This window comes from Orbicella faveolata, unplaced genomic scaffold (assembly GCF_042242905.1).
Source record: "Orbicella faveolata isolate gen_17 unplaced genomic scaffold, um_ofav_v1 contig_3, whole genome shotgun sequence".
Taxonomy (NCBI): domain Eukaryota; kingdom Metazoa; phylum Cnidaria; class Anthozoa; order Scleractinia; family Merulinidae; genus Orbicella; species Orbicella faveolata.
This window is the reverse complement of record NW_028301558.1, coordinates 9,312,776-9,327,782: the sequence shown is the minus strand read 5'-3', so window position 1 is coordinate 9,327,782 and position 15,007 is coordinate 9,312,776. Positions and strand designations below refer to the sequence as shown.

Below are 15,007 nucleotides of genomic sequence, written 5' to 3'. Positions count from 1 at the left end.
AATTTCTGAAAAGCGAACCATTGAACCGACATTGATTCCCGCACGAAAATCATCAAATTGAACGGATTTTTGAAGTTTGGCTGTAGCTCTCGGTGTTGTCTTCTTTTCCAAGATTTCCGGAAAATGCGTTTCCATTCGTCACTGGAAATTTCCAGAAGTTTAAACCAGATTTTTTTTCATCGAATGGCAAGTGCCCCTGAAAACGTTTCCAGGAAATTTCCGTACCATTTGTTCCCGTTTCGAAATTTTCGGTTTAATGAAAAGCGCCCCAGGACTCGTGCATACAATGAATCGATCAATCATTGCGTATTATTTGCTCTTTCACAGCTGTCAGTTGGTTATTTCTGCCTTTTTAAAAACAATTATTTTTATTTTTTATTTTTTAAGTTTTGAAACTTGTGCTAAAACACTCGCCAAGAATACTGATGTGTATTTTTTACAACACAGCTGTAAAAATGTTACGATTGATACATATGCGTTGAAAATGTTTAATAACAAGACGTTGTGCATGCATGAATCGACCAGTTTAAATAGGCAAATATATTTTGTATTGAGACCTTTGTACCGCAGAATTATATAATTGTGCGGAAACAAAGCTCTTGGCAGGTCCGTTTTGTTTTTCTGTTAGCCTTCCACATATAACGCGATAGAAGCGCTATGAGAGTCCATCTAAAACACAGAAGAGAAGAGTTCACCATAGTATTTCAGTGCTTTATGTTGGAAAGGAATTATGTATGTCAATTGCAATTTCAATCACAAATGCATTAAAAAAAAAGGAAAAACAACATTTGTTGGCGCTGTTTTAGTGATATTCCCATAAATATTCCATTGGCGACCATTGGCGCCTTTTTAAATATTAATTATCTTAACTTGGAAGATGGCTATCGCGGTAAAATTAGCTCATAGTCATTCTTGCTGCGGTTGTTTGTAATAGACGTGAATACGACAGTATCATGCACAAATGAAAAACGAAATCCATAACAATGGATAACTTGTCGATTACGGCACATAATCAGATCGAAGATAGGGAGGAGTTGCTCGTAAAAAACTGTTTGGACTTTACGAAAGTCGGTACTTTGGCATACAGCGCACGCCATGTCTACATTTGGCGCCAGCTATAGCTAACAGAAGCGACAACCCTACAAATACGTTGTTTGCACACTAGCAGCTGTTAACTTAAGTTAAATCTCCTATTCTCCAAAAACAAACAAGTCAAAAGCCTCATCAGTTGTCACATGACTTGCAACAGTAGCTACGAACCAATGATATCTTTCGTTACTTTGTTATGGTGGTTTGAAAGTGGACATTTCTCAATTATGAAAAAAAACAACCACCTTGTTCAAGAAATAGAAGTAAAGATGAATATTTGCTAGTCACAAAATGATGCGTGTGCGAACTTCAACGGTCAGAAGGCGCCGGACACAGAGTGCATCGAGCGCGCCACAAAAAGAAAAGGATCATAACAACCACCAAAACAGAAATCAAGGCTCGACGCGGGAGAAAAAGAAGTCGGTGCAGTGGGCAGATGATGTAGATCGCGAATTTCCCAAAGGCTCTCTGCGGAAATTCAATTCCGATGGCTATTTAGAGTTCGACAAGGCACTTAGGAAACTGACCAAGGTGTCGAGTATTCTGGAAAGATCGGCAACGCTGGAGAAAGATTTTGAGGAAAATCTGCAGAACATTCAAAAGAGGCTCGAGACGGAAGTTGATTTGAAAGTTACTGAGGAATCAAGTGAAGGGTGCATTTGAAAGAGGACTTTATAAACATGCAGGACCTTCTAACAGCTAGAGTAAAACACGACGTTTGGCGGAAATACGATACCTTTCTCTGCTGTTCAGCTTGGATCGAACACAAAGCCCTTTACTAATATAAGAAGCAGAAAATCCTAGTTATAGAGAAAGTAAAATTGCCTCTGAACTGTGACAGACAATGTCAGCCACGTACTGACTTCAAAACTGAACAGCAAATAGGCAGCTTAAATTGTAAAATATTTATAAAGATCTATAAACCAGCACCCTTTGCCTTAGTGAAAGATTGATCGAAGCGTTAAATTGAGCTAGAGTGTCAAAATAGCATTCTTTGCGAAGCTCCATAAGTTAAGAAGTTGCGTTTCCTGAAATTAATGAAACCAAACTGCTGTTTCTGTCCGCTTATCTGTGGCCCGACGTAGAATCGTAAAACATTTGCATGGTAGTAAATTATTGAATGTTTAATGACCGATCAGGTGGATTTGTGTGTGGCCAGTTTCTTTCAAGTTAGGTTCATTGACAGAAAGAAAATCAAGAGTGTATCAACTCATTGCTTGGAAAATAGATTAGTAGCTGTAGTAGTTATAAAATAATTTTGTCATCATCCACAATTTTGGCTTCTCTATAGTTAGAGCCCCGTTGCTAAGGTGACAGAGAGTAGTTAAACAGACCAGCCGGAAATCAGTCTGTTGATTAAGACTGATAGTTATCCTAAAACCCTCCGACACTTGATTCATATTCGTTAACTTCAAATATGTTGGGTTATTTAAGGATCACGCAAAGGTACAGTGAATATCGCAATGCATCTACATTAAAAATATGTATAAACTCCAGTAACCGATGAAGATTTTTTTTTTTTCAAATTCAATTTCAAGCACTTATTCATAATTGAACAAGACAGTCTTATTTTCTAATTAAATATTCTAGCATTCAATTTTGAAAAAAAAAATTCTTGTATATCCTGTTTAGTTTTCTTATATATTCAAGCGCAGAAAGAATTGGAATATATTTGTCGCGTCCGTTATCAAATAGTCAGGCAATATGAATTATACCTTGCATGCGAAGCCGAAAGCCTGAAATAACGTCATGAAACCTTTAAAACGAAATGTCTCGGGGTTTGTTTTTAACATGATACAGAATCTTAAATAGAAACTTGTAAAGCATGATTCAAAACTTGTTTTCAAGCGAAATTAAAAATGAAAATTAGCTCAGAAAAAGATCGTCTACTTTGTGGCTACATGTAACGATGGTAAACCGAAAGAAGTGGCTCATACTTTGAGAGACTCGAGGTAAAACCCGCAGGCTTCTTCTCCAAGTCAGCACCCGATTGAAATTGTTCGAGCTGTCCCCTCACATTTTCAATAATTTACCAGGAAGAAATGGTTCGAGTAGGGGTGTTGGACAAGTCGACTGGCACAAAAAACGCGGCCGGCGTTTTGTATCCAATGTTGTAAACACGATGTGTGTAATTGTCTCTCGAAACTTCTATATTACCTTGGTTTACGTAACTGATCTTCCTTTGAAAACGTTTAAACTTGCCTAAGGTAAATATTAATTCTCTCCCCCACTCCGCTTTATTTATGAAGGGAAATATTTTCATGCAATTTAAATGAAAGTATATAAGTAGTTTACACATCCCTTCAAAGTCTTTCAGCAGGTCTTTTCTCTGGCATCGAAGTGGCGCAAATATTTTTTGTCTATTTTTTATCTAACGGTTAATCTTTCTTAGTTTTAAATCCCCCATCGCGCTGGGAGGTATAACATTACTCTATTCCGCGGGAAACATACTACATATTTTGCACAAATGAACGCAGAGATTAAAAAATTAGGCTTTCGGGGCTCCCTAATCATGCTACAAGGGGAAAATTGAAACTCAAAAAAATCTGTACTAACGTTTAACAATAATATGCGAAAATTAGCTCTTATTATTCGGATTTGAACAAAATAACTACAAGGTATAAAGGTAAGCAATCATAATAATTGCTTCCCATAAGATCCAAATAATAATAATGGTAATAATTTTCTTCCCTATGTTTTTGTTTCTTTGTAGGTGGTGTGAGTCTGTGATGCGAAGACACAAAAACGTGGTATAATTATCTCATTTTTTTTTAATATTGGAAAATGAAAACTGGAACTTGTCAACACTGCAACGATTTTTTGGGAACTTACTCAAGTAAAGTTACATCGCAAGTTGCAATTTTTCTTAAGCAAACTGTCCTAATCAATACCTAACGTGGTTCAGTGGCCTTGTTCACGCCTCTTCTGTCTTCTTCCACTTCCTCGCCGGTGATTCCCGCGGCATTTATCTCAAGATCTGTGCCCATAGGGAGGTCACGTGGGTCATAAGAGGGAGATATATTTAGGCCCTCGCCCTTTAAAGCACCAGCTCCCTCGTCATCGCTTCAGTTGGGCCTCCTTGTATGGCCTTTAACAGGTTTGTTCTGACTAGTCCTTTCATCCAGGCTAGAAGCGCGATGAGAGCTTGATGGAGCTGTCATACAGCTTTGGTTCACTCTTGCTACTTTGATTGTACTGCGCCAGTGCCTCTGTCTTCTGGTTTCGTATTCTTACTTCTTAAATTTCTGCTTAGTCTTCGGTCTTTTTCCAGTATTTGTATTCTTTGTTCCATCCTTTTCTTTCTTTTTAGACAACTTCAGTTCATTAATTTTGACACAAAATTAACAAAAATCATAGCGTATAGCCTAGGTTGGTGGACAGGGGAAGTCGTGATTTCTTGCACCACTCCCCCAAACGTCTCCATCTATAGGCTGTAGGGCTATAGATGATCTATAGGTGGGCTCTTTGTAACTGAAACCAGGGGGAGTTTAGGTTATTATTTCGTCCTTAGGCTTAATCCTCTTTGTCCTACGTAGCACGGATGAACGCTGTCACAAAGGAATGTCAATGCTGTCTGCCAGATAACCACCTTTGACTCTGGCTCCAAATGCACCAAGCCTGGTGTGTCTTTTCTTGTTTCACTGAGCTTCTCCATGTCTCTTTGGACCAATCTCATTTCCTCGTCCCTGCAGGAGCTCATCTCATCGTAGCCCTGGGGATGGTGTTCAGAGTCATTCTGTTGATGTGTCCAATCACCACCACCTCTTCCTTTTAATCTGAATTCATCGGGGCGGATACAGAATTTTAGAGAAGGGGGTTTGAGATACGGACCCTGAAAGACTGTCCCCTGTAAGGGGTTCCGGGGGCATCCGTCCACGGAAAACTTCTAAAACTGAGGTCCTCAGAAATGCGATTTCCAACGTCCTGAGGCCAAGTCAGCTTGATATATTGTACCATTTTTTTAAATTTATTACCCCTTCCCCCTAGATCCGACCCAGCTTTTCATAGTGTTCAAAAATGAGACAACTGGAGATGGAGTTGCAAGCCCACTAAACGTCGACCCCAAATCCACAATTACCTCTATTGGTTGTTGAAACCAGTACGAATTAATAATACATAAATATGTACATTACAGTGTGAGGTGCGGTGGCCTCATGGTCAGTGCACTCGACTCCAGAACAAAAGGTCTCGGTTTGAGCTCTTGCCGGGAAGGGAACACTGCATTGTGTTCTTGGGAAAACACTTCACTCTCACAGAGCCTCTCTTCACCCAGGTGTATAAGTGGGTGCCAGCTATCCAGGAGGGTGGGGGGGGGGGGGGGGGGGGATAGAAATGTTCCTAGTCACTTTATGCTATGTTTCAGCTCCAACCTTATGGGCCACTTGGCTTGTATGCAGACTTAGCCATTTACGTTACATTACATTCAAATGTTCTTTTGTTTTCCCTTAATAGTATGTACATTTTAATGAAAATTAAGGCCCTATTTCCCTTGCAGGGAAAAGGACATTATGCTGATTAATTAAAATGTCTCATTTAATAGCGAACTGCATACTCGCATATTTTAACTATGAATGTTTCTATCTGAAGTTATATGACTCTATATAAAATATTCGTTAAACTCAAAATATACTTCTTATTTTCTTATTCATATCCATACATTCCTATCAATGTTTGTTTGAAAATTTACTGTAACATTTAAGCATAACCATGAAGGTAGGCAGTACCTCATCACTCCTGCCCCACGAAAAGAAAAGCTATTGCCCCAAATAATGATGCAGCTTATCTGCAAGAGCATCTAGAAACAAATTCTTAAATTTTTATAAATTGCATTTTGTTGAGAATTACATGCCACAATTGAATACAAAAAAAAAACATATTCTTGTGATTCAATGACTCTGTTTGTGGTTATATATTAAGAGACCACATTCTTTTACTATAATTTTTCTCTTTTCATGCTTAACTCTGAAACCTGAAAATACTTTCTCCAAAATTTGATTTCTATTATATTTTCTATTGTTGATTTTTGAGTGCAGTTTATCTGTAAGTGTACAGTAGCTTTTATCATCTGCAAATGTTTAGAACATTTTGCCATCCACAATGGTGTACGTGACTGTACACATTATTAACTAAGATGAGATGTGAGAAGAAATCAGATATTACATTTTGACCTGCGCACTCAGCGAATATAAAAGATAAAGTATTACATATTGCGTTAAGAACAGCAACCACTTTTCCAATGCCTAACCATTGGCTGTGGATTTTCTAGCTCCACAGTCTGAGATGCCGATGACTCTTCTTGCTTCACTTTCTCGACCAACATCTCCGCAATGCTTTTAAAAGTATCTTGAACACCTTCCCCTGTCTTTGCTGATGTACGGACACTAAGGCAGCATTCATTTGCATTGTTAAATAACTCAGTGGTTTCAGTGGATATCTGACATTCTAAGTCCTTTTTGTTGCCGACGAGTATTTTCAATGCGTCTGGAGCATGTTCTTCTAGATCCCGAATCCAGTGACCTAAATAGTGCATGGACGAAGGCTCATCGACACTATAAACAAAAATTGCTGCATGAGATCCACGATAGTAGTTATTTGTAATTGTGCGGAATCTTTCCACTCCTGCAGTGTCCCAGACACCAAGCTGTATAACAAAAAGATACTCTGATCAGAACAACTTTATCAGCAATGTTGGCTTTTGAGAGAAGGTAAGAATAAAAGAAGAGTGCTCTAAGCGTTGTCACTATCCAGTTATGTGCTTTGAGTATTCTCAAGATATAGCTTGCCAAGTTTTTCTCATAGCAGCACATTCAGTTATTAGGAGAAATAACACTGTTGATGTATACAGTATGGTTATTAATTTTGTGTCAGAAGAATATCACCTTTTGTGATACGTTTCTGTTTTGTGTTCATAGTAATTGGCTTGAACCCAGGAGTATCAGTAGTTGGTATAGTGTGATCATCTGCGTGAGGGTAGTTCTGAAAAGAACTTTTGTTGGTGACTAACATCTCAACAACCTGACCTCATTAAGTACCCTAACCCAGATGATCAAACTATAAAAACTAATTTTCTGTTATTCAAGGGTAACGTCATTTCATCCCCTGAGGTATTTGGAGACTACATGTATTCTCTCAATTTCATCATTGAGATATATAATGCCATTAAGCACAAATATACATGATTGTAGCAGTGAGTTTTTTTTACAAGCCAAGGTCATTCTTTTGTGTTCTTAGAGAAAGCACTTTACTCTCAGACTGCTTCTTTAAATTCTTAAAAAGGAGTACGGTAATAGGAAAGGATGACTTCTGTCAGTGATATTTAAACACCGTCTAGTGATCTACCAACATTCCTAGCCTTACTTCATACTACAGAGACTAGAGTTAGGTGCCAGGAGATAATTATTAACTTACACCTGCCAAAAACATTGCACTTTTCTGCTCTTCAGGCCATTGGGTATGCATGTATGGTATCTGGATCAATCTTAATTCAGGTATATGGTATTTTTTTGTTGTCACAATTTGGGTATCTAGTTTTTCCTGAATTTTAAGTATTCAGTATATGCATGTAGACATGAATTAACTGTATAAGATATTATGTTAGGTATATCTTAAGAAACAAAAATCAGGCATAGTGGTATCCCACTGACCCCCTTTCTCCCCCTCCACCCCCTGCCCCCCTCGCCTCTCTGGCTGGTTTGACACTTGCTTATAAAATGATAGGCCCCTAAAATGGCACCCTCCTACACCAAACGCTACGCTGCACTGTTAGCTATGTAGCATTCGGTGTACAAGTAGGACAAACCAACTGTATACGAGGTACTAAGATGGACACTTGCAGGTTGATATAAAAAAATTGAGCCTTTTTTACTATAACTGCGCAGTTTCAGGAAACATCCATACCCTCCCTACATAAGGTCAGTGAAATAAGTAATGAATCCCTCACTCAAATTTCAAGTACAGAAGGGTGGTCATTTCAAACCAAAGAACCTCGGCTGCTGCTGGGGGTATGAGGTAAGATCCCAGGGGCAGTAGCCTGCGAGCAAGCTCACTTTTGAGACACGCACATGGGCAGCAAAGAACAAGCGATCCGGCAGGAAGGAGTCTGGTGAAGAGGTGCCAAGAAAGTGAGCCTGCCTTGATCTGTGTAATTTTTCATTTCTGCTACGCCTAAGTGAAGTGAAATACCATTGGTCAAAAAGCGGGAAAGGAGAGCAAACTGTCAATCTATTATTTTTGATGAGGAGCAATTAGATCTCCATGGAGTCAGTAATTTACCGCAGGTTCTGGCAATAAAAAATAAGTCGTCCACATCTGGAGTCAGCAGGAAAGAGTTGAGTGTGCGTATTACTGATGTTTTAACAATGTTCCAGTATATTTCTGGTGAAATTTCAAACCAAAGAGGGGGCAGGAAATAGCAGTTGAAAGTATGTTGATGGATGTGGGCCTGCTCAGGCTAAGGGGGGGGGGGGGGGGGGGGACTCCCATATAAAATGGATGGGTGTGCTCTTCATAACTTTTAGGAGTTAAAAAAGGGTTTTTGGTACCTCTTAGTTATTTTTTCCTCAAAAAGGTGGTAAATATATAGAGGAGATATTTTAAAATTATCATATCGAAATTAAGTTATAACTAATAATAAGCCGGCTTAATTAAGACCTTACGATGAGCTTATGTTTGGATTTCAGCTTAGTTAAGGCTTCCGGTGATCAGCTGACAGTCACAAAAAAGTAAGCGTACATATTATGTAAGCTAGTTGACACTTTTCAGCAAGCAGAGAAAGAGAACGTGAAAAGAAATTGTCCCACAATTGCTGATCCAACAAACTGGAAAAGATAGCATGCAGAATATACATAAAAGAGTTTAAGTAACGTATATCCTTTCTATTCTGCCAAGTAGCTAGTATTCTGTATTTACAGCTAAAAATATAAGCTCAATATTAAAACGACGGCTTTCAAATTCACTTACCGTCACTTGTTGGTCGCCAACCTTAACGTACAAAGAGAAGCTATCAATTCCCACTGTACTTTTCCTACCGTCGCTGAATGAGTTTTCCTTTGCGCGATGAAAAATTGCTGTCTTTCCAACCCCTGCTTCCCCCAACAAGATCACTTTGAAAAGAGGACCCTTTTCGACATTTAGACCCGCCATATTGCTCTCCTCTTGTCCCTACCCGACTGGACACGGACAAAAAGTGTTTTCAACAGGGGAGGGAGACGGGTAACTGTTGCATAGCTATAGATCAAGCTGAATGTCACCAGTTTCTCTAAAGTGCTCGTAGTGAAGAAATGGGAAAAAAAATAATTATGTGAAAGAGGAAATTTACTTTTCCCTGCGACTTGCATGCAAGCCCCATCGGGTAGTCGTACTAGTACTAGTTGTTGTTATAATAATAATAATAATAATAATAATAATAATAATAATAATAATAATAATAATAATAATAATAATAATAATAATAATAAACTCTATACAAAGGCAAGCAGAACAATTCAAACAAGAACTAGACCTAACAATACCAGATACTACAAAAGATAACCTTGCTAGGTACAGCACACATTTTGAGGAGGGTGCTATCAAGCTAAAAACTGGCTATCCCCTAGTGCCCCAGGACCATGGTTTGGTCTCGGCCCTAAGGACTCTAAGCAAACATTACGTGAGGACGATAATAATAATAATAATAATAATAATAATAATAATAATAATAATAATAATAATAATAATAATAATGATATCCTCCCTGTGCCACCCCACTGTGTAAGACTGTGTTGTGTGCAATTTTCTCAGCCTCGTCCCCAGGGTCCTCTCTCTACCCTGAGAGAGAACCCTGGGAACCAGGTTGGTGATTTCTGCGAAAAAGTAGAACCACGTCAACGTCGACAGCAAATATCATGGCCGAAGAGGAGAGTATTAGGCTGTACAAAATCGTGCTGGCTGGTGATCTCGGTGTAGGCAAGACCTCCATATTTCAAAGGTACGACATCAACAAGTTTTTTGAGAACAAGGAATCGACGTTTGGCCTGGACAAGTTGACCAAAGATGTTAAAGTGGACGGAAAGCGATGCAAGGTTAGTTGGATCGAAGCTATTCGAATTTATCTGATGTAGAATCGCAACATTAACAGATCAAGGGATTATGATATGAATACCTCACGTTTTGTTAAGAATATGCATTGGATATTTGCCATACTAAAACATCATGACCACGGTACAACCTAAGGAAAGTGCCTCAAATTTTGATGCAAGCTATTCACTCAGAAGTTATGCACATTTTTTCAAAACTATTTGGCTTTCAGTATTTAGTTTCATGCAGATGTTTTTCAATAGCTACATAACTTAAACTGCATAGGACTTAAAGAAGTATTTTTAAAAAATACTGAGTTAACTGTGATTGTTTAAAAGCACACGGAGTAGAATACTTCTGGAAAACACTGCATGTGCCATTGTGAACAAGATTTTGTTTTAAAAAAAAGAAAAGAAAACATAATTTAAAGGAAAAAAATCATTTCCTTGTTTCCACGTATTACTGCACCTGGAAAGAACATGTGCAATTAGGAATTTAAACTTGAGCAATTAATGTGTGTCTATATATAAATGGACCAACCAATCACATTTTATTCCTGCGGCATGTTGAAAAGTGAGATAGTTTGCATGTAATGGAATGAGCCAATTGGCTTAATGGCTTATGTTCTCAGGTGTGTTTAATGTACTGTGTTGTCATAGTTTCTTAAAAAGCTAAAGTTGAGCTTCAACACTTTGTGACCTGGGGCACAATTTGCAGGCTGTTGTTAAAAAAATTTGCAAATATGATGAAAAAGATCCTCCAGAAAGGAAGGAGCTTGAGAAGGGAATCTCTGTCTCGCATTGTAGGACGTGAATATAGGTAACCATTAAAGGGAAGTCTGTTAGTGGATGTTTCACTGGCTGAGAAATAAGATGAATTACCAGTAATTCAGCCCCAATTGCCCTAAATTCATGTTGCAGTGTATAAATTTTTTTGTATGGCAATTCTATAACTGTGAAAATTTCCATAGACTGTAGGGAAGATAGAGGGGTGGTCAGAAGTTTCCATGTTCCATTCTCTTTTCTATTCCCGTGACAAACATGGCCAATTTTTTCAAGTTTATCATTTCGCCATTTTATAATCCTCCTAAGTCTTTGTCAGTTTAAGCCATTCTTGTTTATTTTCATTTTCTATTCCATAGAAAACTATTGAAGTGACCTTCAAAAAGTAATAAGAAAAATGACATGAAATATTGTGACATTGCTCCTTCAAGGCCTTGAATTTTGATTTTCAAATTCAAGCACTTTCAAGTTGTATGCAAAACCTGTACTGTAAGCTGACTATGAGATGAACTCAGTGACCTTAAGTACATGTAATTGACTAATTATTGTTATTTTGAATCTTTACAAGGTTAATGTGTGGGATACAGCAGGAATGGAACGAACAAGGTCCCTAACATCAAACTACTACCGTGGTTCTCAAGCTGTTATCCTTGTGTATGCTATTGATGACATGTACTCTCTGACTGTGTTACGCAACTGGATAGTTGACATAACAAAGGATGCCCAAAACGCCTTGAAATTTCTTGTTGGCAATAAAATAGATCTTGCAGATGAAGTATCACAAGTCGATGATCAACTAGCAGAGTCATTTTGCAAGAACAATGGAATACAAAAATTGTATAGAGTTTCGGCCAAGACTGGTGCTGGAGTCAAAGAGATGTTTGATGACGTTGTAAAGATGTTGATATCCAATAAGGAGTCCACTGTAATACGGGATAAAAGTGCCTTTTCAGTCTATGCGGATGACAGCAAGACATCAACCTCAAACAATGGCTGCCCATGTTGACAGATTTATAAACCATTCCAAAGTTATATTATATTATAAAAATTAACTTTTAAGGCAGGATTATGACACTAGCATGCAAATCAGATAGCATAGATTTCTAAACATAACTAGTGCATTGCTGTTAGTAAGTAGCCTCAATAAGTCTCCAGTGAGGGAGCACCATAGCTGAAGTCATAAAAGTGATTTAAGGTCAAGAAGCATTCATCCTATTCTCGCAGCTTCCAAGGTTTTATCCTAACCAACAAAGATTGTACTCTTCCTGGTCCAAACCGTATCTGCCTTTTGGGGGGCAGATGTTGACATCTCCCGTGATTTATTACAGTACAGATGCATGGCAACCTGGAATCTACTTGACGTCATCTATGCATGTATGCATCTGTCCTCTATCAAATCATATGTAAGAGCTATTCAAAATGCAAGAATTATGCAAGAATTATAAAACTTATATTGATGGCTCCTAGCCTTAGAGAGGGACAGTTTATTTTTCTTCTGAATTAAGACATGTTGGTGTGTATTATGTAGCATGGATTAATTCTGGTTTGGTTTATTGATGTGGATTATTATTTTCACTTGCATATTCTATTAAGCTTCTCTTGAACCCCAAGAGAATTGCAAATCGGTTAGAGAAATCAAAAGTTCAAAGATGTCAGGAATAAAATTACTAACAGTAAAACAAATCCAAGCAAGTCTAATATATAATAATAATTGGTCTTTCTGGTTTTTTACTAGGAAAATGTTCTTGCAGACATTCTTAAAAAATTCAGTTTTTGTACAAAATTATGTAGACTGGGGCATGTCCGTCTTTAGTCAGCAAAGCAGCAAAAAAGAGGCAAGTACCATCCAGAAGGGGACTGCTAGCATTCTATTGATTATTAATATTGAAGGTTTTCATGCAAAAAGGGTGTACATCGCTTTTTGGGCCAATTTTTATTTTTTGCAGGATAGAGCTAATTTTTGGCAGACTGACTTGTTTTGACAAGAAAAGCATCATTGCATAATTGTTTGTTGATTTGCACTTCGTTTTCAAGAAATAACGTATGCAAAAAAACTCACTTTTCCAAGCGGTATCTTTTGGAGCGAATCCTTCGAAGGTAGATTTCAACGTGATGGAACTTAAACGGTTACTTTTAGCAGCTTCAACAGCACGGTTTTTTTTAAATAGATGTTTTTATTTTTGAAAGAAGTAGAGAAATAGAGCAGAAAAAAAAATTGACCAACCTCGTATCAAACCGGTGTTACAACAAAACAAACTCAAATCCGGCCCATTCAGCGCCTTATTTGCTTGCTCTAACAAAGCAACAGTAAGAGATTGGCGTAATTATATGAATAATAAAACTTGTATCGGTTTGAACAACTAGCGGCAAATGCCACACTTCAGTGACTTTGTTTTGCAAAACAAAAGGTTTCTCTTTTTTTTCGTTTAACAAAAGATCTCCAAAAGATACCCTTGGAAAACTGACTTTTTTGCATACGTTATTTCAGTCCAAAACGAAGCGCAAATCAACAAAAACAATTACACAACAATGCTTTTCAAGTCAAAACAAGTCAGTCTGCCAAGAATTAGCTCAATCCTGAAAAAATGAAAATTGGCCCAAGAAGTGATATACGCCCTTTTTGCGCAAAAGCCTTCAATTGGTAATTGGAGGTTTCATACAATAGGCTACTTTCGTTAGATTAAAATTCAGCTTGATAGTGAGGCCTAGAGGACACAAACAAAAGAAATGAATAAACATGGTCATTCAATTTCCTTTGTTGGTGTCCTCTAAGCCTCACTACCAAGCTGAAATTTAATATATCGAAAACAGTCTATTTAGGGAGTAATCCTGGACATAACAATAATTATGAAATTATTATAATTTTCATTCGTGACCTGCTACTTACAAAAGACTGCCCAGAATTGTGCAGGGGAGTAAATACGATTATCCAAACTAATAATAATTATATATCTTACTGAGCAAGGTAGAGAATTAGACGTTTAATTAATTGCAAGAAGGTTAAAAATTCTAACACTTAATAACACTTAGAGATAAGGTTTTACAGTTATCTTTTTTAAAATTAACGAATATTGGTATTTTACTCTTTTGGTCTTAATTCGTAATGATTATTTAGTGAATACTAAGAATTTCTGTGGCAGTACAATACTGAATTGATTTTGTTGTGTAGTCGCTTACTTCATGTACTTAAAATTATAAAAACTTATAACCCCTACAGAAAGTTTTATTTACAATCCTTATTTTTTTAATCAAAAAAATACTCTGGTATTTTAATTTTGTGATCCCTTTCTTTAAAACGATTTACATGACATTTGGGGTACATATGTTTTTTGGTGATATTTGTGAAATACAGTTTCTGTTAATTTTCTTGTGTAGTGGCTTACTTCATATATAGCTACAACGGAGTTCAAACAGAAAAATGCTTAAAAAAAAAAACAACAGAAAAAGGCTACAAGCATTCTGAATTTGATATGCAGTGGATACCCTTCTAGTTTAGATCTTGACTGTTTGAACATTCCCTTAAGTGCTTTGAATTTAATACTTTATCATTTGTGATCATGGGAAAGGAGGAGAACAAACTTCCTATTATGTTGTGCTGCTTAACAATCACAGCTACACTGTGTTTCTGGTTAACCTGTTAGCTTGAATCCATATTTACCTGTAAAAAAAAAAACACCTTTCAAACAGCCTGATAATGGGTGCAAAATTGAATGAGGAGCAAAATATATAGGGGGGGAGGGACTCTCAGGGGGTGGAATTAATGTTTGCTTGATCTATTGAAAATTTCATATTTTCTCTCTTCTTTCCTATTATTAAATTCTGTTGTTCCCTAACATTTTTTTTTTTTTGTCAAAGTTCCCTTTAACAGTAAAGATAACATCCCTTATTCCCTCAAATAAATCTCAAAAGTAGCCCTTATTACCCTGAAATGAATGATGTTATTGTTTCCTAAAAACCCCTGGGAGGCCCTCACCTGCACATTCGGCTGCCATAATTTACACTATATTAAATCAGAGGATGCCCAGGTTCATGATAGGACCACTCAGTCATGTCAGTTGTGCCAAAATTACCATAAAGATTTG

The 15,007-nt window shown here is 37.3% G+C and overlaps 2 protein-coding genes across 2 annotated transcripts; one reads left to right on the top strand and one right to left on the bottom strand.

Moving 5' to 3' along the window:
- Positions 1-4,383: 4,383 nt before the first annotated feature.
- LOC149106285 (uncharacterized) lies at positions 4,384-9,257 on the bottom strand. The gene is made up of 2 exons (XM_089297432.1): positions 9,049-9,257; positions 4,384-6,730 (listed from the first exon to the last, which is right to left on the bottom strand). The coding sequence occupies exons 1-2, from the start codon at positions 9,229-9,231 to the stop codon at positions 6,302-6,304; spliced, it is 612 nt and encodes a 203-aa protein (XP_089153558.1). The 5' UTR covers positions 9,232-9,257; the 3' UTR covers positions 4,384-6,301.
- Positions 9,258-9,906: 649 nt separating this feature from the next.
- Positions 9,907-14,291, top strand: LOC110067921 (ras-related protein Rab-43-like). The gene is made up of 2 exons (XM_020775270.2): positions 9,907-10,148; positions 11,494-14,291. The coding sequence occupies exons 1-2, from the start codon at positions 9,972-9,974 to the stop codon at positions 11,929-11,931; spliced, it is 615 nt and encodes a 204-aa protein (XP_020630929.1). The 5' UTR covers positions 9,907-9,971; the 3' UTR covers positions 11,932-14,291.
- Positions 14,292-15,007: the final 716 nt, after the last annotated feature.

Bases quoted from the DNA above. Each gene is read 5' to 3' on its own strand.
- LOC149106285 (XM_089297432.1), bottom strand. From the start codon at position 9,231: ATGGCGGGTCTAAATGTCGAAAAGGGTCCTCTTTTCAAAGTGATCTTG. The intron at 6,731-9,048 runs GTAAGTGAATTT...TTTGTTATACAG, and splicing joins TTGGCGACCAACAAGTGACG to CTTGGTGTCTGGGACACTGC.
- LOC110067921 (XM_020775270.2), top strand. From the start codon at position 9,972: ATGGCCGAAGAGGAGAGTATTAGGCTGTACAAAATCGTGCTGGCTGGT. The intron at 10,149-11,493 runs GTTAGTTGGATC...AATCTTTACAAG, and splicing joins TGGACGGAAAGCGATGCAAG to GTTAATGTGTGGGATACAGC.